The 20,993-nt window shown below is 41.9% G+C and overlaps 1 protein-coding gene across 3 annotated transcripts in view; it reads left to right on the top strand.

The window, feature by feature from the left end:
• Positions 1-242: 242 nt before the first annotated feature.
• CYP39A1 (cytochrome P450 family 39 subfamily A member 1) overlaps positions 243-20,993 on the top strand; it is an 87,500-nt gene continuing 66,749 nt past the window's right edge. For 2 of the 3 annotated variants that reach the window (XM_068960650.1, XM_068960648.1), the window contains exons 1-5: positions 243-460; positions 12,627-12,762; positions 15,163-15,337; positions 18,461-18,610; positions 19,527-19,620. In XM_068960650.1, coding sequence (XP_068816751.1) covers positions 284-460; positions 12,627-12,762; positions 15,163-15,337; positions 18,461-18,610; positions 19,527-19,620 — 732 coding nt within the window. In that variant the 5' untranslated portion in view covers positions 243-283. The remainder of the gene's footprint in view (positions 461-12,626; positions 12,763-15,162; positions 15,338-18,460; positions 18,611-19,526; positions 19,621-20,993) is intronic. The other variant, XM_068960649.1, reaches the window with a different exon arrangement.

Raw genomic sequence — 20,993 nt, 5'->3', positions numbered from 1 at the left:
GTAACAGGGCTCCCTCCTCCACCTTCTGCACTCGCCCCAGCTGGAACCAACCCGTGCATTCTGTCCCGGATAGCCAGGACTTTAAAAATTCGTGTACGTGGGAGGAAGAGATGTTGCAAAAGTTACCTAAAAATCGGGGCGGGGAAAAGAGGCTACAGTTAAGAAGTCGAACAAGCTGCACAAGTCACAACGGAAAAGTTGGGAGGTCGAGTGAGTGCCCTGTTCCAGGGCGAAGAAGCAAGACTTTTCCCTTCTCTGACTCAGGAAGGTGCTAGACAAAAACATGGAATTCATTTCCCCAACAGTGATTATAATCTTAGGTTGTGTTGCTGTTTTATTATTTCTTCAGTGGAAGAACTTGCGTAGACCCCCGTGCATAAGGGGCTGGATTCCTTGGATTGGAGCTGGATTTGAGTTTGGAAAAACCCCTCTAGAATTTATAGAGAAAGCAAGAATCAAGGTATGTGGCCTGAGCACATGGGGTTTCCGGAAGAGATAATGTTTTCTTTTTTATTTTCCTTCGTTACATCTCAAATGCAATGTTAGAACGTGGGGAACCTACCTACTGCCCGCAGTTAAACGATCTAGCCATTTATGAGTAAGTTAACTAACAATCAACTGTCTTATGCAAGATTTTTCTAAAGAAATAGGTTTTTATGAGTTGTGAAATACAAGACAGCTTGTCAGTGCCTTTTTGGAAGTAGAAATTGATTTAAAAGTGCTCGTTACTTCATCATAGATTAAAAATCTAAAGTGTATATATATATATTAACTAAATTCAGTGATTGGGAAGACAGAAGTGTAATATAATTAATTTTGATTTATGAAAACACTTAATAAATTAGTATCCAAATCAAGATTAACACCAGGCAGTTGTAAAAATGGCTTGCAAACTTGGTCTTTACAAATACAGTGGGCACTGTATTTTCTGCTGGTATTATTTGATTATGGTGAGGTCCATTTTCACTGCACACTAAGGATATTAGTAATCATTGTGGTACGTGTTTTTGCCTTTAAAATCACTTTTAAATATATCTTTGAAAAATAGTATATAGGTTGCTGCTAACTTTTTTCTTTATTAACAGTCTCGTGTGTATGTTCCTGTGTGTTTGCACTGTTTATAGTTTTTCACTTACTGATTGTTTTGTGCTTGCCTGATTGTTTCATCAGAAAGTGAAAGTGAAGTAGCTCAAAGAGTCGGCCTGATTCTTTGCACCCCGTGGACTGTAGCCTACCAGGCTCCTCTGTCCATGGGATTCTCCAGGCAAGAATGCTGGAGTGGGTGCCATTTCCTTCTCCAGGGGATCTTCCCGACCCAGGGATCGAACCCAGATCTCCCACATTGCAGGCAGACTAACCTCTGAGCCACCAAGACAGCTCATCAGAATAAATACCTAAATGTAAGACTACCTAAAGGACATTAAATTGTTTATATTATTGTGTTGCACCTAAGGATTATGTAAGGATTAAAGAATTATGTAAGAATCCTTTTTCTTTTCCTCTGAGTGTGGGAGATTTCCTGACTCTCATATCCTGGCCCACACTAGGTACCATAATTCTTGCCAGTTTGATAGATGAAAAATACTACCTTTTAAAGAAAAACATCTTGGTCTTCTGTAGCCTTCCTTAGATATATGATCTTGATAAATCCTTATGAATGTTTCTGAAAGCTTGTCTTAGAAGCTCAAGCAAGGTCACAAAGCTTATTCTGTTTTCTTCTAAAAGGTTTATAGCTTTCTATTTTACATTTAGGTCCTAGAGCCACTTAGAGTTAATTTTTTTGTAACGTGTACAGAAGGGATGAGTTTTACTTTTTTCCCATCTCTGTGTCCAGTTGTTTCAGTATCATTTCTTGAAGGACTTTCCTTTCCTCACTGAATTGCCTTTTGCAGCATTTCGAAGATTAATTGACATGTATGTGTGGATCTATGTCTAGCCTTTCTATCCTATTCCATTGATTAAATGCCCACTCCTTTGTTAACACTAATACAGTAAATAAATACAGTAAATAAATAAAAACTAATACAGTTATAGTAAATCTTTAAAACAGGTAGTGAAAATTCTTTGAATATTTTGGCATTTGATGTGGCATTCAAGATTCAGTTCAGTTCAGTTCAGTTGCTCAGTGGTGTCCGATTCTTTGCGACCCCATGGACTGCAGTGTGCCAGGCTGCCCTGTCCATGACTGACTCCCGGAGCTTGCTCAAACTCATGTCCATGGTGTCGGTGATGCTCTCCAACCATCTCATGCTCTGTGGTCCCCTTCTCTTCCCGCCTTTAATCTTTCCCAGCATCAGGGTCTTTTCCGATGAGTCAGTTCCTTACAACAGGTGGCCAAAGTATTGGAGTTTCAGCTTCAGCATCAATATTCAGGATTGATTTCCTGTAGGATTGACTGGTTGGATCTCCTTGCAATCCAAGGGACTCTCAAGAGTCTCCCCAACACCACAGTTCAAAGGCATCAATTCTTGGGTGCTCAGCTTTCTTTATGGTCCAACTCTCACATCTGTACTTGACTACTGGAAAAACCATAGCTTTGACTGGACAGACCTTTGTCGGCAAAGTAATGTCTCTGTTTTTTAATATGCTGTCTAGGTTTGTCACAGGTTTTCTTCCAAGGAGCAAGCGTCTTTAAATTTCATGGCTGCAGTCACCATCTGCAGTGATTTTGGAGCCCAAGAAAATAAAGTCTCACTGTTTCCATTGTTCCCCCATCTATTTGCCATGAAGTGATGGGACCGGATGCCATGATCTTCGTTTTTTGAATGTTGAGTTGTAAGCCAGCTTTTTCACTCTCCTCTTTCACTTTCAGCAAGAGGCTCTTTAGTTTCTCTTCACTTTCTGTCATAAGGATGGTGTCATCTGCATATCTGAGGTTATTGATATTTCTCCCAGCAGTCTTGATTCCAACTTGTGCTTCATCCAGTTGGGCATTTCACATGATGTACTCTGCATATAGGTTAAATAAGCAGGGTGACAATATGCAGCCTTGATGTACTCCTTGCCCAATTTGGAACCAGTTAATGTTCCATGTCCCATTCTAACTGTGGCTCAAACAAAACCTTGTGGGCACCAGGATGCAGGGACCCCACAAGAGACTGAGACAGACTTGCCTTTGAGTCTTTGGGTGTCTCCTGTGGAGGCATGGGTCATCAGTGGCCTGCTGCAGGGATAAGGGCTTTGGCTACAGCAGACGTGGGAGGCTCTGCGTGTGTGTCCCATCATAGAGCCACTGAGCAGACGACCCACAAACTGGAGAACCATTATATCAAAGAAGTTCTCACACTGTTGTGAAAGTTCTAGGGCCCACAACAGGTTTTCCAACATCTGGGGATCTGGAGAGGGACTGAGAACCCCCAGGGAATTTGACTTTGGAGGCTAGAGGGATTTGATTACCGAACTTCCATAAGACTAGGGAAACACACTCTTGGATAGCACGAACAAAACCTTGTGCACACCAGGACCCAGGAGAAAGAAGCAATGACCTCACAAGAGACTGAACCAGACTTGTCTGCGTGTCCAGGAGTCACCAGCCGAGGCATGAGCTGACAGTAGCCTGCCATGGAGTCAGGGACACTGAATTCTGTAGTCTGGCATAAGTCCTTTTGAAGAAGATCACCATTACCACCATTAACCCTACCATAATTTGGCTTTAGGCCAAACAACTGGGAGGGAACACAGCCCCACCCATCAATAGACAATTAGATTAAAGATTTACTGAGCATGGCCCCACCCACCAGAGCAAGACCCAGATTCCCCCACAGCCAGTTTCTTCTATCAGAAAGCTTCCAAAGGCTCTTATCCTTATTCATCAGATGGCAGACAGAATGGAAACTACAATTACAGAAAACTAACCCAACTGACAAATAGCTGTGAAAAGAAGAGAAGTAAAAAACAAAGGAGAAAAGGAAAGATATAAGCATCTGAATGCAGAGTTCCAAAGAACAGCAAGAGAAAAGAAAGCCTTCCTCAGCGATCAATGCAAAGAAATAGAGGAAAACAACAGAGTGGGAAAGACTAGAGATCTCTTCAAGAAAATCAGAGATACCAAGGAAAAATTTCATGCAAAGATGGGCTCAATAAAGGACAGAAATGCTATGGACCTAACAGAAGCAGAAGATATTAAGAAGAGGTGGCAAGAATACACAGAAGAACTGTACAAAAAAGATCTTCAAGACCAAGATAATCACGATGCTGTGATCCCTCTCCTAGAGCCAGACATCCCGGAATGTGAAGTCAAGTGGGCCTTAGAAAGCATCACTATGAACAAAGCTAGTGGAGGTGATGGAATTCCAGTTCAGTTCCGTTCAGTCGCTCAGTTGTGTCCTACCCTTTGCAACCCCATGAATCACAGCACACCAGGCCTCCCTGTCCATCACCAACTTCCGGAGTTCACTCAGACTCACGTCCATTGAGTCAGTAATGCCATCCAGCCATCTCATCCTCTGTCGTCCCCTTCTCCTCCTGCCCCCAATCCCTCCCAGCATCAGAATCTTTTCCAATGAGTCAACTCTTCGCATGAGGTGGCCAAAGTACTGGAGTTTCAGCTTTAGCATCATTCCTTCCAAAGAAATCCCAGGGCTGATCTCCTACAGGATGGACTGGTTGGATCTCTTTGCAGTCCAAGGGACTCTCAAGAGTCTTCTCCAACACCACAGTTCAAAAGCATCAATTCTTCGGCGCTCAGCCTTCTTCACAGTCCAACTCTCACATCCATACATGACCACAGGAAAAACCATAGCCTTGACTAGATGGACCTTAGTTGGCAAAGTAATATCTCTGCTTTTGAATATGCTATCTAGGTTGGTCATAACTTTTCTTCCAAGGAGTAAGCGTCTTTTAATTTCATGGCTGCAGTCACCATCTGCAGTGATTTTGGAGCCCCCCAAAATAAAGTCTGTTTCCACTGTTTCCCCATCTATTTGCCATGAAGTGATGGGACCGGATGCCATGATCTTCATTTTCTGAATGTTGAGTTTTAAGCCAGCTTTTTCACTCTCCACTTTCACTTTCATCAAGAGGCTTTTTAGTTCCTCTTCACTTTCTGCCATAAGGGTGGTGTCATCTGCATATCTGAGGTTATTGATATTTCTCCCGGCAATCTTGATTCCAGCTTGTGTTTCTTCCAGGCCAGCGTTTCTCATGATGTACTCTGCATAGAAGTTAAATAAGCAGGGTGACAATATACAGCCTTGACGTACTCCTTTTCCTATTTGGAACCAGTCTGTTGTTCCATGTCCAGTTCTAACTGTTGCTTCCTGACCTGCATACAGATTTCTCAAGAGACAGGTTAGGTGGTCTGGTATTCCCATTTCTCTCAGAATTTTCCACAGTTTATTGTGATCCACACAGTCAAAGGCTTTGGCATAGTCAATAAAGCAGAAATAGATGTTTTTCTGGAACTCTCTTGCTTTTTCCATGATCCAGTGGATGTTGGCAATTTGATCTCTGGTTCCTCTGCTGCCGGGGTCCAGCCCTGGTGGATCCACGGTGATTCGAAGGTGGGGATGGAGTTGGCGTCCTTGGAAAAATACATATTTAATTATAGATATAGAGAGAGATTAGAAATGGATAGTGTAGTAGGAAAATTAGTTGAGAAAAAGAGGCTAAATAACTTGGTTTATGTGGAATAGCATCCATGCTCCAGATGGGAATTCAGCCAGAAAAATGGGGAGCAAGAAAGAACGACATGGGGGTATCAGTCTTTCCGGAAACTGATCCATTTCTTTATTTTTTGGGTTTGCTTATATACCTTTTGTTACACATAGGGATGAATACAGAGTCACGTGGGGGTCAGCAATCCTGACCTTTATAAAAATCAGGTGCTTCACATAAAAAGGTCTTAGGGACTTTACATCATCATCTGGCCATGAGACCTGCTGACATTTTATGATCCTTTCTGATAACCAAAAACTTATTTTTTCCAAGGGTGTTTTTTCTTAAACCAGGCACCACCCTCCAAATAAAGTTGCATTCCTATAGGATAAAGGTGTAGTGAGTTACAATCAAGAAAGGAATTTATTTAACCCAAGGTTAACATGATTAATCTTAAAGGTTAATACTTATTTCTCCTATATGCTTAAAGGTTAATGCTTATTTCGCCTATATGCTAGTTATATTCATTATAAGGGCAGGGAACATGGAGATTTAGCAGCAAACATCAGCCCAACAAATGAAAATCCTTTCACCAATGCTCCCCTTAAGATCTGTTTAGTCTTAAGATAGTGATAAAGTTACATTTTTACATAGCAAGGACACAGTGATTTATAACAAAGTACAGTGATCTATTACAAAAGAGAAAATTCGTTAACTCAAAAAGTCTAGTATTGCTAACCTTAAAAACTACTATATTTCCTTTTCTATATTCCAAATACATTGATTAATATATTCCCAGGTGCCTAAGGATATGGAGGCCTGGCGGCAATCATTGACTCAACAATGAGAAAAGCCCTATGCTAATTAAGACTTTCAAAATACTCCAAAACTCTCCGTGCTGTTTATGGTTGAGAGGTAGTAAACAATCATGTGCATGGTGGCAGGAGTATGGATAATCCTGTCACACAAGCTAGCCTGTCAGCAGAGAGGTTTGACCTGAGACACCCTTGTCACACCGAGGGCAGGGAATTAGCAGCAATTATTGGCACAACAAATGAAAAACCCTTCACCAATATAATTCCTAACCAACCCACTATACTAATAATTTCCAAAAGAATTTGCCTTTAGTATAGATGGGGAAACAGTGGAAACAGTGTCAGACTTTATTTTGGGGGGCTCCAAAATCACTGCAGATGGTGGCTGCAGCCATGAAATTAAAAGATGCTTACTCCTTGGAAGAAAAGTTATGACCAACCTAGATAGCATATTCAAAAGCAGAGACATTCTTTGCCGACAGGTCCGTCTAGTCAAGGCTATGGTTTTTCCTGTGGTTGTGTATGGATGTGAGAGTTGGACTGTGAAGAAGGCTGAGTGCCGAAGAATTGATGCTTTTGAACTGTGGTGTTGGAGAAGACTCTTGAGAGTCCCTTGGACTGCAAGGAGATCCAACCAGTGCACTCTGAAGGAGATCAACCCTGGGATTTCTTTGGAAGGAATGATGCTGAAGCTGAAACTCCAGTACTTTGGCCACCTCATGCGAAGAGTTGACTGATTGGAAAAGACTCTGATGCTGGGAGGGATTGGGGGCAGAAGGAGAAGGGGACGACAGAGGATGAGATGGCTGGATGTCATCACGAACTCGATGGACATGAGTCTGAGTGAACTCCGGCAGATGGTGATGGACAGGGAGGCCTGGTGTGCTGTGATTCATGGGGTCGCAAAGAGTTGGAAACGACTGAGCAACTGAACTGAAGTCTAAAACATCTCGTGCCCCTCAGATTGGGAGGCTGTAAACAATCACATGTGGCCGGAAGAACCTATACAGGTGGGCTAGATAACCTTCAGAGGAGTCCGTAAGCTGAAACACTCTTGTCACGCCCGGGAATTTTTATTGACTTGGAGCTGCAAGTTAACTCCTTCTCTGAGAGAAATGGTTATGGGGAGAGCCCCCCGTAAAGTCAGAGGTGTAGGTGAGAGCATAAAACAGACTCTGTTTTTGGGGTAGATGCTTGGGAACAGGGGGTTTCCTGAGGCTTGATCACGCCTTTGCATATGCCAAGCCTCCTTCCTCATGACCTTTGCCATGGGCGGAGTTCCTCACGCTGGCCCCCGGCACTCTGCCTTTTCTAAAACCAGCTTGAACATCAGGAAGTTCACGGTTCACGTATTGCTGAAGCCTGGCTTGGAGAAATTTGAGCATTACTTTACTAGCATGTGAGATGAGTGCAATTGTGCGGTAGTTTGAGCATTCTTTAGCATTGCCTTTCTTTGGGATTGGAATGAAAACTGACCTTTTCCAGTCCTGTGGCCACTGCTGAGTTTTCCAAATTTGCTGGCATATTGAATGCAGCACTTCCACAGCATCATCTTTCAGGATTTGAAATAGCTCAACTGGAGTTCCGTCACCTCCTCTAGCTTTGTTCGTAGTGATGCTTTCTAAGGCCCACTTGTTGAGCTTAGTCCATTTAGATCTTATTGTTTCCCCAACTCTCCCCAACTGATACCTTTAAAAATATGATTTTTGTAATCTACCCCTCTTTTCTTTTATCCTACACAGACACAAAAGCATCTGCATATGTTTTAAAAGCTGCAGAATATTCCCTGAGTCATAGTTCACTTAGATAGTCACCTAATGATTGACATAGTTTGTTTTCCATATTTCACTATTATAAATAATGTAGCAACAAATGTCATTTCTCTGTGTGCCAGTATATCTGTGGAGTAAAGGGTCAGATTCAAAATGTCAGTGTATTTTTTTAATTTAATTTTTATTTTAGATTAGATTATGGGGTTTCCCAGGTGACGCTAGTGGTAAAGAAAGAACCTACCTCCCAGTGCAGGAGACTTAAGACACTAGGGTTTGATCCCTGGGTGAGGAAGATTCCCCTGGAGGAGGGCATGGCAACCCACTCCAGTATTCTTACCTGGGGAATCCCATGGACGGAGGAGTCTGGTGGGCTATGGTCTGTAGGGTCGCAAAGAGTTGAACAAGACTGAAGCAATGAAGCACGCACGCACGCGTTGGGGCATAGCTGATGTTGTGTTAGTTTTAGGTTACAGCAGAGTTATTCAGTTATACATATACATACATTCATTCTTCTTCAAATTCTGTTCCCATATAGGTCATTACAGATTATTAAGAGAACGCTGTAACTTAGAATGAAGTGGGGAACTTGGTGTTTTCAGCAGAGGAGCAATGGGATTTGATTTAAATTCTAAACGGTCACTTTGGGCACCCTGTTAAAAATAAATAGAACTAGAAGAAAAAAGGTAATCTGAAGGTTTTGGCAAGAATTCAAGCTTGAGACCCTGGTGGCTTGTACCATGGTGATAGCAGTTGGAAGTTTGAGAAGTGACTGGATCTCTCTTAAAGTGGAAGCAGCAGGATTTCCTGGTGAATGGAACGTGCTGTGTGAAAGAATGAAAAGGGTCTGAGGTGACTCTAAAAAGTTGGGCTTGAGAAACTAGAACCTGGACTTCCTATCAAGTGAGATGGACAGTATTACCTCTAATGTGGCCAGAGTGCCTGTACATGTTGCCAAAGGCCACTTTCCTGATGGAAACCTAAAAATTCTCACTTGAGCAAACCTTCAACAATGAAAATGATTCATCTTCTTCTAAGTATTCAGTAATAAACCATTGAAGGTAGGGGACATGGGAAACAATGTAGATGTCTGCATCACTAATGGAAAAATATGAGGCTTCACTATTTTGGGGTATCGGCTATTAGCCCATAGTTGCCTAATAGCATCCAACAGTATGTTTCAGGAATGATCACAGGCCATTTCATGCAGATCTGGAAATGACTCATATTGAAGTGCTGATGAGCCTGATGGTACTTTGAGATATTCATAGTAACTGTTGTTGTTCAGTCACCAAGTCTTGTCCAACATTTTGGCACCTCATGAACTGCAGCATGCCAGGCTTTCCTGTCCTTCACTATCTCCCGGAGTTTGCTCACACTCGTGTCCATTGAGTCAGTGGTGCCAGCCAACCATCTCATCCTCTGTCGCCCCCTTCTTCTCCCACCCTGTCTTTCCCAGCATCAGGGTCTTTTTCAAAGAGTTGTCTCTTCCCATCAGATGGCCAAAGTATTGATGCTTCAGCTTCAGATTCAGTCCTTCCAATGACTATTCAGGGTTGATTTCCTTAAGTATTGACTGGCTTGACCTCCTTTCTGTCCAAGGGACTCTTAAGAGTCTTCTCCAGCACCACAATTTGAAAGCATCAATTTACTATAATGGGATATAAAAGTATGGGTGGTGGTTCCAAAAATAGACATGTTGAATGTGGTGCGGGAAGGTCAGTGTGGCCACAGGAGGAAATGAGAATGAGGCTTGGAAGGAAGAAGGTTATAATACTCGTGGGTCCAAGGCAAGGGTCACTGTGTGCTCTGCAGGGCCACAGCGGAAGAAACTCTTGTCAGTCAAGATGCAGAAGATGGAACAAGAAAAAGCCCCATGCACAGCATTTGTTGGAGTTTCCTCGGGAAAGCAAGGCAAGGTAGGGTAGACAATTTAGGACTGACGACCCTGAAGAGTTTCTTGGGGCTTTGAGCTCTAGGGTTGGTCTCCAGATGCCCGGTGACTTTTTCTGGGATGATTTAGGGCAAGGATCATATTGGCTTGGTGTGTCAGGGGTTGGTGATATAGACTCAAGATGGGTTGACTTCCATATGAAAGGCATGTTCCTGGTTGGCTGAATCCTTTGCTCTCTCTAATTATCAGCTAGCTCTGAGAGGGCCATGTCTACCCAGTAGTGAGGCCACTAGGCTTCCCTGGTGTTTCAGCGGTAAGGAATCTGCCTGCCAGTGCAGGAGAAGCCAGTTCGATCCCTGGGTCAGGAAGATCCCCTGGAGAAAGAAATTGTTACCCACTACAGTATTCTTGCCTGGAGAGTCCCATGGACAGAGGAGCCTGGCAGGCTACATACAGTCCATGAAGTTGCAAAAGAGTTGGACTTGACTTAGCAACTCAACAACAACAATGTGAGGCCTCCAAAGCTAAACAACATGAATAAGAAAACATAGCTCAGGAAGACAAAAGAATCATATAAGTTTGGGACTTCTGTAAATTTTGGGTAGAAGCTACAAAATGCTTTTTTGTTAGTGGAAATTGAAAGACTTGTATGGCTTAAAAACAATTAAAATTTTCTAAATATAATGGTTCCTCTTCTCCATTTGTGCTGCCTGTCCTTTTCTTTTGAAATATGAGATTGGTTTGTGTTTAAATGTGTTCATTTTGAATATTCTAAGAAAATAAAAATACATCTTAGTCAACCCTTTGTATTTTACCTCTGGTTATTTAAATGTATTCTAGAGAACGTTGACGAGAATTTAAGAGTCGTCATTTGAATAGGAAAAGAAAGAAGAAAATGTAGCTAATGTAATTCACCCTGTGATGAATGGATGGCAAATAGACACCAAATCTAAAAAAGTACGATTGGAACAGTTAAGCTCTTTTGAGGTTAGAGTTGTGGGGAAGATTGTAGTTTATTGCCTCCATTCGTAATTGAAGAAAATGTTAAATTATAATTAGAGGCCAGTGAAAATAATGATATCTTTTGGACTCCCTGAAGAAACTCTTGTCAGTCAAGATGCAGAAGATGGAACAAGAAAAAGCCCCATGCACAGCATTTGTTGGAGTTTCCTCGGGAAAGCAAGGCAAGGTAGGGTAGACAATTTAGGACTGACGACCCTGAAGAGTTTCTTGGGGCTTTGAGCTCTAGGGTTGGTCTCCAGATGCCCGGTGACTTTTTCTGGGATGATTTAGGGCAAGGATCATATTGGCTTGGTGTGTCAGGGGTCGGTGGACTCCCTGAAGCCAAACTCTTCACTAGAGGATGTTTGTAGGCTCCTAGGAGTGATCTGTGGAGAAGGCGATGGCACCCCACTCCAGTACTCTTGCCTGGAAAATCCCATGGATGGAGGAGCCTGGTGGGCTGCAGTCCATGGGGTCGTGAAGAGTCAGACATGACTGAGCGACTTCACTTTCACTTTTCACTTTCATCCACTGGAGAAGGAAATGGCAGCCCACTCCAGTGTTCTTGCGTGGAGAATCCCAGGGATGGGGGAGCCTGGTGGGCTGCCGTCTATGGGGTCGCACAGAGTCGGTCACAACTAAAGCAACTTAGCAGCAGCAGCAGCAGCAGGAGTGATCTGATAGAAAAGGCACAGCTGAAGGTGTGTGAGAGAAGGTATCCATGAAGAACAAAGAGAGACTATGGAATCCGTATCACAAGTGAAGGAGGGTAGGCATTGCCCAGGGGCAGGACCCTCCATCTGTTAACTGGAGGGGAAGCATGGAGAATGCGTACAATCCTTTGCCCTGGTGGTGAGAAGCTGAGAGTGCTCATTTTTGCCCAGTGAGTTACAAAGCAGGAACACTCAGAGTGGAGAGGGTTGGGCAGGGGAAACAGGTGAGTCATTTTGGAAAGGGAGAAAATGAAAGAAAATGAACTTTCAATTGTAGACACTGTTGAGTGACCAGGGATTGACGGTGAAATCAGTCAGCCGTTTATCTTTCTCGTGAACAAAGTTCAGCCATAGGTTGCTTATAACCCTCCAGGTATCTTGAAAACAGTGTTGGGGTATCACAGTGTTTAACCTAATTTCTAACGATTATTTCTAAGTATTATTTCCTACTACCAGAATGGTAGGTGCAAACAAATAAAAATACGATCTAAAGGAAGGTTAAATATTATGACAGAACAAATTAGGATTTATACAATTAAATTTCACTCCATCAATCAAAATTTATAACTAATTACTAGGAAATGGAAAGCCACTCCACTGTTCTTGCCTGGAAAATTCCGTGGACAGAGGAGCCTGGCAGGTTATAGTCCATGAGGTCGCAAAGAGTCAGATGCAACTGAACACACATACATTATACGTAATCTTAATAGTTTTTATTTTGATTGTAATTTCAGTTGGGGTTCTTGAGGAACTCTTGTCTTAAGAATAACCCATATCCAGTAACTTGTCTATTAGAAATGCTTACTAATCTGATCTCTACTTATGTGTTTTCTTTCAGTATGGACCAGTATTTACAGTCATTGTTATGGGCACCCGCATGACCTTTGTTACTGAAGAAGAGGGAATTAATGTGTTTCTAAAATCCAAAGAAGTAAATTTTGAACTAGCAGTGCAAAATCCCATCTATCATACAGGTAAACAGTATTTTCAGATAGTCTGTTTGAAATACAACATGGAATCCCAAGAGCAGTTTTAGGTAACAAGCACCTCTTCACTCCTCTATCAAAAATGAGGCAGACCCATTATTTTATTCTAGAGTAGGGATAGAAAAGAGTTTGTGATGAGTTTGGCCTTTGAAAAACAAATTGTGTGCTTAGTCGCTCAGTTGTGACAACTCTTTGTGGCCCCATGGACTGTAGCCTGCCAGGCTCCTCTGTTCATGGGTTTTTCCAGGCAGGAATATTGAGGTGGTAGCCATTCCCTTCTCCAGGGGAATCTTCCCACCCCAGGAGTCAAAGGCAGGTCTCCTGCATTGCAGGTGGATTCTTTACCATCTGAACCAAGCCCTAAAAATGAATTGTTGGCAATGTCATTCATTAGGATCTCCACAAGGCATGTGTAAAAGATAAGGTCACCTCACTGACGTTTACTTGGAAAATATTGGAATTTATATCCTATTAACAGCCCCCAAGATGTCACTGACTCTGTTATGCTGCTGTGCATGTTTTACGGGCTGTCGTTCTTTGTTTGATCTCATGTTGCGCCACTTAGTGAGCCCCGGTTCTTTATTTTGGCTGTGCTCCGTCTTTTTTGCAGTGCAGGAGAGCTTCTGTTTGTGGCATCGGCTCCCTAGTTGCGTGTGTTCCTTTAGTTACACCGCAGTATGAGGGATCTTAGTTCCCTGACCAGGGATCAAACCCACATCCCGTGCATTGGAAGGCAGATTCTTAACCCCTGATCCACCAAGGAAGCCCCAGTAAGCTCTTTACTATGGCATTTCCTGACATAGTCCACAGGGTTATTAAGGTGAGTGGGGCTTGGCTTCATATAATTGGTGCCCTTTCTTTCTTCATCCTCAGAGACTGCTGGACTCAACCAGTATACTTTCAGTGTGACTGTCTGCCTTTATTTCTCCCCAGGATGTGAACATGCATGCTAAGGCCATTTGTCTTCCCAGGGATACAGAGCTGGTTCATTTTGCACCTGATTCTTTCCTCTGCTTTCATAATGCCTGTGCTTGCTTCTAACATCTTTCTTTCTCTTGGCTTCCGTTTTCTGCTTCTTTCTTAGGTTCATTTTCCTATAGCTTTAATGCATTTCTTGCCATTAAGACATGAAAGTTTGTTTTCAAGGCTGTTAGTGATCAATAACATGATTATTATTTTTTGTTGCTTGCATGAAAAATCATAACATGTTGATTTCATTTTTTGACTCTTTAATGCTTCTTGATATTTAGACTGTGGCATTCCAGATCAAAGAAATATAAATACTTGGAAGATTCTTGATCTGTAAATTCGCATATTCCTTCAGAAAAATATACCAACTTACCTATCAGAGGTGTATTGAAATGATCACTTTTTTTTTTTTTTTTCAGCTCTGCCCTGCCTGGAGGACTTTCATGTTTAAATATTTCTATTTAACAGATAAAATATCATCATATTTACTCATGAGCCAGCTTCCCATTCCTTTTAAATATACCTCTACCACAGAGATGATACATATTCAAGAAATTTACAAATTATTTTTCATTAACTTATGTGAAATGTAACCTACATGTAATAGGATAATGAAATATAAAATTAAAAATTAGTTAAAAAAAACTTATTTCAAAGATAATTAAAGAGGGTTAAAGAAAAATATAAAGGAATAATGAGTTCAAAAATTCATACTCTTTAACACCCAGACCAGACCAGGTGTGTCATGAAAGGAGCATGAACACTAAGATGAAGGGAACAATGGAACAGTGTGGGGACTTCCCTGGGGTCCAGTGGTTAAGTGTTCACCTTCCAAGCCGAGGGATGCAGGTTCGATTCCTGGTCTGGGTGCTAATATCCCACATGCCTCATGGCCAAAAAACCAAAACATGAAACAAAAACAATATTGTCATAAATTCAATAGAGACTAAAAATGATCCACATTAAAAAAAAAGTCCAAAAAAAAAGGGGGAGGAAACAGTGGGGCCAAAGCTATTCATGGAGTTAGGAAGATCCTGCTGGTGGAGACAATATTTAAGACACTTAAAGCAGAAAAGTCAGAAGGAGAAATGTATATCTTATGGGTGTGCAAGGGAAGTGAGGGTTGGTTGTCAAGAATAGATAACCTTCTGAGCAGATAGAACAGTTCATGAAGATGGTGAGATGTAAAAAAGAGCGTGTTTTACCTGGAATATATATTTGGAGGGCGAAGACACTGGAAATACCACTGGAGAGCTGAAAAGAGGGGAGAAGGCCTTGCAGACTTTGTTAAGGCTTTCGCCATCTCACAGTCTGTGTTGATTCTTCACCTTTGGCTCTCATTCCTGCTGATCAAGACATGTTGACTGTTTACTTCAAGAAGTGGTTGCTTCTTCTGAAAAGTGTTTTCTCTGTTTATAGCATCCATCGCAAAGAATATCTTTTTAAAACTGCACGAGAAACTTTATATCACGGTGAAAGGGAAAATGGGGATTCTCAACCTATACAAATTCACTGGACAATTGACTGAAGAATTACAGGAACAGTTGCAGAATTTAGGTACTCACGGGACCACAGACCTGAACAAGTTTATGAGGTAAATCGATGCCTTGTTATTTTTGTTTTGTTTTCCGTTTTTGGAATAAGAAAGTTTGAAGCCTATATGTTGGACCTGAAATACAATGTGGTGGATTATGAAATCTACCTTACTAAGCAATTAAAAAATTCTGTTGATCTTTTAAATTCTAATTAATGGGTGGTTTTCATTTAGTACTTCAATTTGAAGTTAAGCAAACAAACCAATAGATCCCAGGCAGCGCTGGTGGTAAAGAACCCTCCTGCCAGTGCAGGAGATGTAAGAGATGGGTTCAATCCCTGGGCTGGGAAGACCCCCTGGAGGGGGGCATCGCAACCCACTCCAGTATTCTTGCCTGGAGAATCCCATGGACAGAGGAGCCTGGCAGGTTACAGTCTATGGGGTCATAAAGAGTCAGAGACAACTGAAGCAACTTAGCAGGCACGTAAAAACAAACCAATAAAATCATTTTAGTACATATACAATAATTTCTTCTTAGTCATTCCTTACAATTTTATATGCTCTACATGGGTTTCCTTCATATAATTGTCATGTATCCATCAGAATTTTGATAAAGCATTCACTGCAATTTGTAATTACTAGAACAAGAGGACATTGAGAGGAGAGGGGAGAGGAGAGAATTGCAAAGTAGAGGGCAAGGTTCCAGGAGATGTTTGTGAGACTTCACAAGGTGGCTGAGACAAAGCCACCATGGGCCTCAGGACTGAGCCCAGAGTCCTCTGAGAGCAGAGATGCTGAGACAGTGAGACAGGAAAGGACAGTATGGGGAGCCAGGTAGTGCTCAGTTCTGTTCCGGAGCTTTTTGACAAATGTCAGGGCTGAGCACGGGAGCCATGTGAAAAATCCCCACCACGTGCAGGGAGATTTGGTAAATTGAAGTTACCAGTGAGGCATTTTTCCATCTCAGGGGGATGCCCTGATACTGGAGGCAGGATTCAATTGTTCGGGCTCAGAAAGCACAACAACATTTACTATTTTGTTAGAAGTCTAGAAATAGAGACAGAAAAAATAAAAATGGAAACAACCAACCAAACAAACTTTTGACATGTCTAATATATACAACAAAACAAAACAAATTCTTGAATAACTTTGAAACTGTGACAGAAGGAGATCCTGAGAATTTTCTGTAAAGGAGACATGGCAAACAAAAAGGGAAGAAACAGCACTTAGTGTTACTAACCTAGAACATAATCTTTGATATTCTTTTACATAAGTATTCCACAGTAATTTTATTCACTTGAGGGAAAACTTACTGATGACCGATACCGTAGACTTCAGAAATATTCACAACCTAAAAGCTGAGAGTTATGTTTTGTTTGGTGGGAATTTTTAGGATTTCAAGCCCTAAAACTTCAACTTTAGCATCTCGAGTTACTCTGAGAGAACTGCTCTGAAAAGGTGAGACCAGGAGCCGGGTCACATAGAAGTTTTGCAACAAAGGACAGGTAGTCTGAACATCTATCAGAAGATTTTTATTAATCAAAGAAAACCACGTACCTCAGGAATTTAGCACCTTTCTTTGTTTGGGAATATGCAAGAGTCTGGGCTCACTGAAATCATTCATTTGATAGGCACCTCAGCTCTCTGGGGCTAATATCCTGTGTTTTCACATCTCGAGGCTCCTGGGGCTCACCGCAGGGAGTGGCTACAGTCTGAGGGCTGCCAGATGGCAGGTGTTCTTTTCCTTCCTGAGTTTCCTCAGGGCTCACCAGCTCACCATCAGTGGTGGCTATAGTTGCTGATGACTATGACATCCTTTGTTTACTGATATGGCAGGAAATATTCCATTTCTCACTACTTCATTTGAATTTTCAGTATGGTTCAAAGTCATAAGCTCCTGGGAGATATTAGGAATTTGGTGACTAATATTGCCCTTGATTCTTTGTTTGGTTATTTTTTTTTTTTTTTTTTTGCTGCTATCTAAAGGTAAGAACAGTATCTCGGTTATTGTTGTTATTTGCTAAAAATAAATGCTTGTTGAAATTGTGTTGAATTTTTCTGTGTATCAGCTTGATGAGGACAGAGTATAGGGACAAAATTAAATAGTTAATCCCACTAGGAGATTGCAAGTAGAAAAAAACATGGGCGGCCCCTTAAGTTAATGATTACTCAAGAAAACAGATTTACTTAACCATGAAACCAGGCAGGCTTGCTTAGCAACAAAACCATGCACAGAGGCACAAGACATGCCCCAAAACAATATAACAATAGTGGCATGAGACCCTCACCCAGCTCAGTGAGCTCAGTAAGTTAGGACATGCTCTCTGTACACATGAAAAACAATAATCTATGGACGTCGCTTGACCATGTAGGGACAAGAAAACTCCCCTGCCCAACCAGCAGGAGGAACTGATGATGGAAGCATGACATCTGCTCAAGAAACAGAAAGTCTTCTCCACTTCCCCACTTTTCCTTTGATTGTAAAACTGTAGCCCAGTAAATTCTTGGGTTGTAGCCTCCTCTGAGCCACTACTCATAAGCCTCGCAAGCATCCTATCCTAATAGATCCCTCCTTATCTATCACTCTGCCTCTCGCTGAATTCTTTCTGTGCTGAAATGTAAAGAACTATGGTACCAGAGCTCTTCAGAGCCCCTCTGAAACACCACCTAAGAGTTTTAAGCTCACATTTATCAGGATCGAACAATACTTGCTTAGAAAGCATTTGAAAATCTTTAGAAATATAAGACCACAATTTTACCCCCAAGTTATCTTGAGCACGGTAACCAAATATTAAAAGCTCTTGGGAGTGACTTCCCTCCACTAAATTTATCACATATGATTGCGTGCATGCGTGTATGCTAAGTCTCTTGAGTCGTATCCGACTCTTTGCTACCCCATGAACTCTAGCCCACCAGGCTTCTCCGTCCATGGAATTCTCTAGGCAAGAGTACTGGAGTGGGTTGCCGTTTCCTCTTCTAGGGGATCTTCCCAACCCAGGGATCGGATTGGCGTCTCTGATGTCTCCTGCATTGGTAGGCAGGTTCTTTACCACTGTAGCCTTGGCAGCCCCACATTCGACTGTCTACCCCTAGTTTATAGCTGTTCAGTAATAGCTTCTTGTATCCCGTGCCTTTCTCCTTTGGTCATTGGCTCTGACATTTTATCTGTTTCTATCTTTGCAGGCACCTGCTTTACCCAGTGACAGTGAACATACTCTTTAAAAAAGGTCTGTTTCCCACAGACGAGAGGAAAATCAGGGAGTTTCATCAGCACTTTCAGGCTTACGATGAAGGTTTCGAATATGGGTCCCAGTTGCCAGAATGCCTCCTAAGGTAGACAGCTGTTTCCTATATTAATTCCCTTTCCAGGTTCCCCTCAGCCATTAATATGTGTCACTCCTTTCTTTGTTCTCCGTAGATATGATAGCAGTTTACGTGGAAGAGACAGAAGCTAATTCTTACGACCAGTTAGGTGTGTGTGTGTGTGTGTGAATTGAGGGAGAAACGGAGGAAGAGTGATGGATCATTTCTTTAGTCTCATTTTGAGGAACAGAAACAAGAGGGGAAGGGGAGAATATGAGAACGAAATGAAGAGTCTGTTTTGAGACTGTCTATGTCGTTTCCCTGCTCTGCCATTTCCAGCTTACTCTTACCAGTCATTCCTGCATTATCACGTGTGACTTGGGTCAGAATCAGACTTTGTCCATATTCTCCCCTGAGGCAACAGTAGTTGTGGTCAACTGTATTTCTCACAATTGGCTCAGATAAAAGTTGATGAAACGGTTTGATTAGAAAGTAATGTGATTTTTTTTTTTTTTTTTTAGTTTCTTGGCAGTTCGTCTACACTGATGACTGGTCAGAAAAGATTAAAAATTTTGCTCTTGGTCGGTTTGCTTTACCTCATTTAACCTAATCACAGGTCGCTGTGCTAGTTTTTCATCCTCCTGAGACTGGCAAGAGCCAGAGTAAACTTAGGCGGAGCAAGTCATAGGCCCTGTTTTCTCATTCAGCACCAGTCCCCTAGGAATGCAAGCGTTTCTTTGCAAAAGACACTAAAATGTGGCTGCCTTGCCCCCTCAATTTTCCTTGGGTACTGATAAATCTGAAGGAAGACCTCTCATGAAGTTCCTGCTGAAAAAGAAGACATTTGGAGAGTTAAGATTCCATGGACAGTGTCCCTTTTCTGCTGTGATCTATTACTCCTAGAGTACTTTTCAGTTAATTTATACACGTATTCTTTCTCACCTAGAAACTGGTCAAAATCCAAAAAGTGGCTTCTAGCGCTTTTTGAGAAAAACATTCCAGATATAAAAACATACAAATCTGCAAAAGATAATTCCCTGGTAAGTATTCCTTAGCTTTTTTGTGTGGTGGTTGTTGTTGCTAAAAATCATGAAATGCGTTAGATACCATTTTGCTGTGGTAACTGTGTTGGATGTTTACATACGTTATTTTATTATTACATCCTCACAACAGGGAGGGAGGACTTAACCCTATTTTCCATAAAGGAAAAACTGAGACTACAGATAACAAGATAATGCAATAGTCTGAGTTTCTTTTTGAATTGATTGATGATGGCACAGTGGTAAAGAACCCGCCCGCCAATGAGGGAGACGTAAGAGACGCCGGTTCAGTCTCTGGGTTGGGAAGATCCCCTGTAAGAGGGCATGGCGACCCACTCCGGTATTCTTACCTGGAGAATCCCATGGACAGAGGTACTTGCAGGCCACAGTCCATAGGGTCACAAAGAGTCGGACATGATTGAAGTGATTTAGCATACACCCATTAATTATAGAGTTGTTTGTGTCAACAGTCTCCGGTGGGAGTTACAGCCAGTTAGGCAAAGATAATAAAGCTTGACAGAGTTGACTTTTTTCCCTGAGCTCACCACCACTCATTGTTTCTCTCCTCAAATGCAACCAGGTAGTATGATATAAAACTTAAAGAGCAAGGCGCCAGGAGTCACCCTTCTGAGCGACCTGCATCTATTGTTCTCCGCGTGTGGTCCCTAGACCGATGGTACCAACATCACCTGGGAACCACTCAGGCAGAAACCCTGGGAGACAAGCCATCTGTGGTGTAATGCACCTTCCAGATGGTTCTGATGCTTGCTAATGCATGGTTCTCAGTCCTGACCGCTCATTAGAATCCTTGGAAGCTTTGGAAAACTACCCAATTCTCCAGACTCACCCTCGGAGGCTGGGCTTCCTTTTGGCCTGGACTGCCTGGACTCAAATCCAGTCACTGCTCTGTGACCTTGGACGTGGTGCCTGACCTCCTGGTCTCAAGTTTTGTCACCTACTTCATAGAGTTGTGGGATCCAGTGAGTTAATATTTGGAAAGCACTTGGAAGAGAGTAAAGACTATGAAAGAATTTATCATTGTTAACATCACTGAAGAAATCACTTCTTATCTTTTAGCACTTAAAGATGATATCAAATATTTTTGTTCATTTGCTTTTAGTTAACAATAGCAAATGTTATTTTAAACAACTCTGCTTGAGGGGAAGTTCACTTTAGAATAAAAAAAAAGGAATGTGTGAATGTTTGGGGATCTCCCTCTTGAATAGATGGGATAGAAAGTTAGATTGGGTACCAGGACAGCTGGAGAATTAAATTATTTAATGCAAACAATCTTTGCTGTATATCATAAGCTGTCATCATATTCTGCAAGGCATTTCTGAAAAAGACAGAAAAGGGGTGAAATCGCATTGCCT

This window comes from Capricornis sumatraensis, chromosome 22 (assembly GCF_032405125.1).
Source record: "Capricornis sumatraensis isolate serow.1 chromosome 22, serow.2, whole genome shotgun sequence".
NCBI classification, from domain to species: Eukaryota; Metazoa; Chordata; class Mammalia; order Artiodactyla; family Bovidae; genus Capricornis; species Capricornis sumatraensis.
Note: the sequence above shows the minus strand (reverse complement) of the source record. Positions and strands in the feature narration are given on the sequence as shown.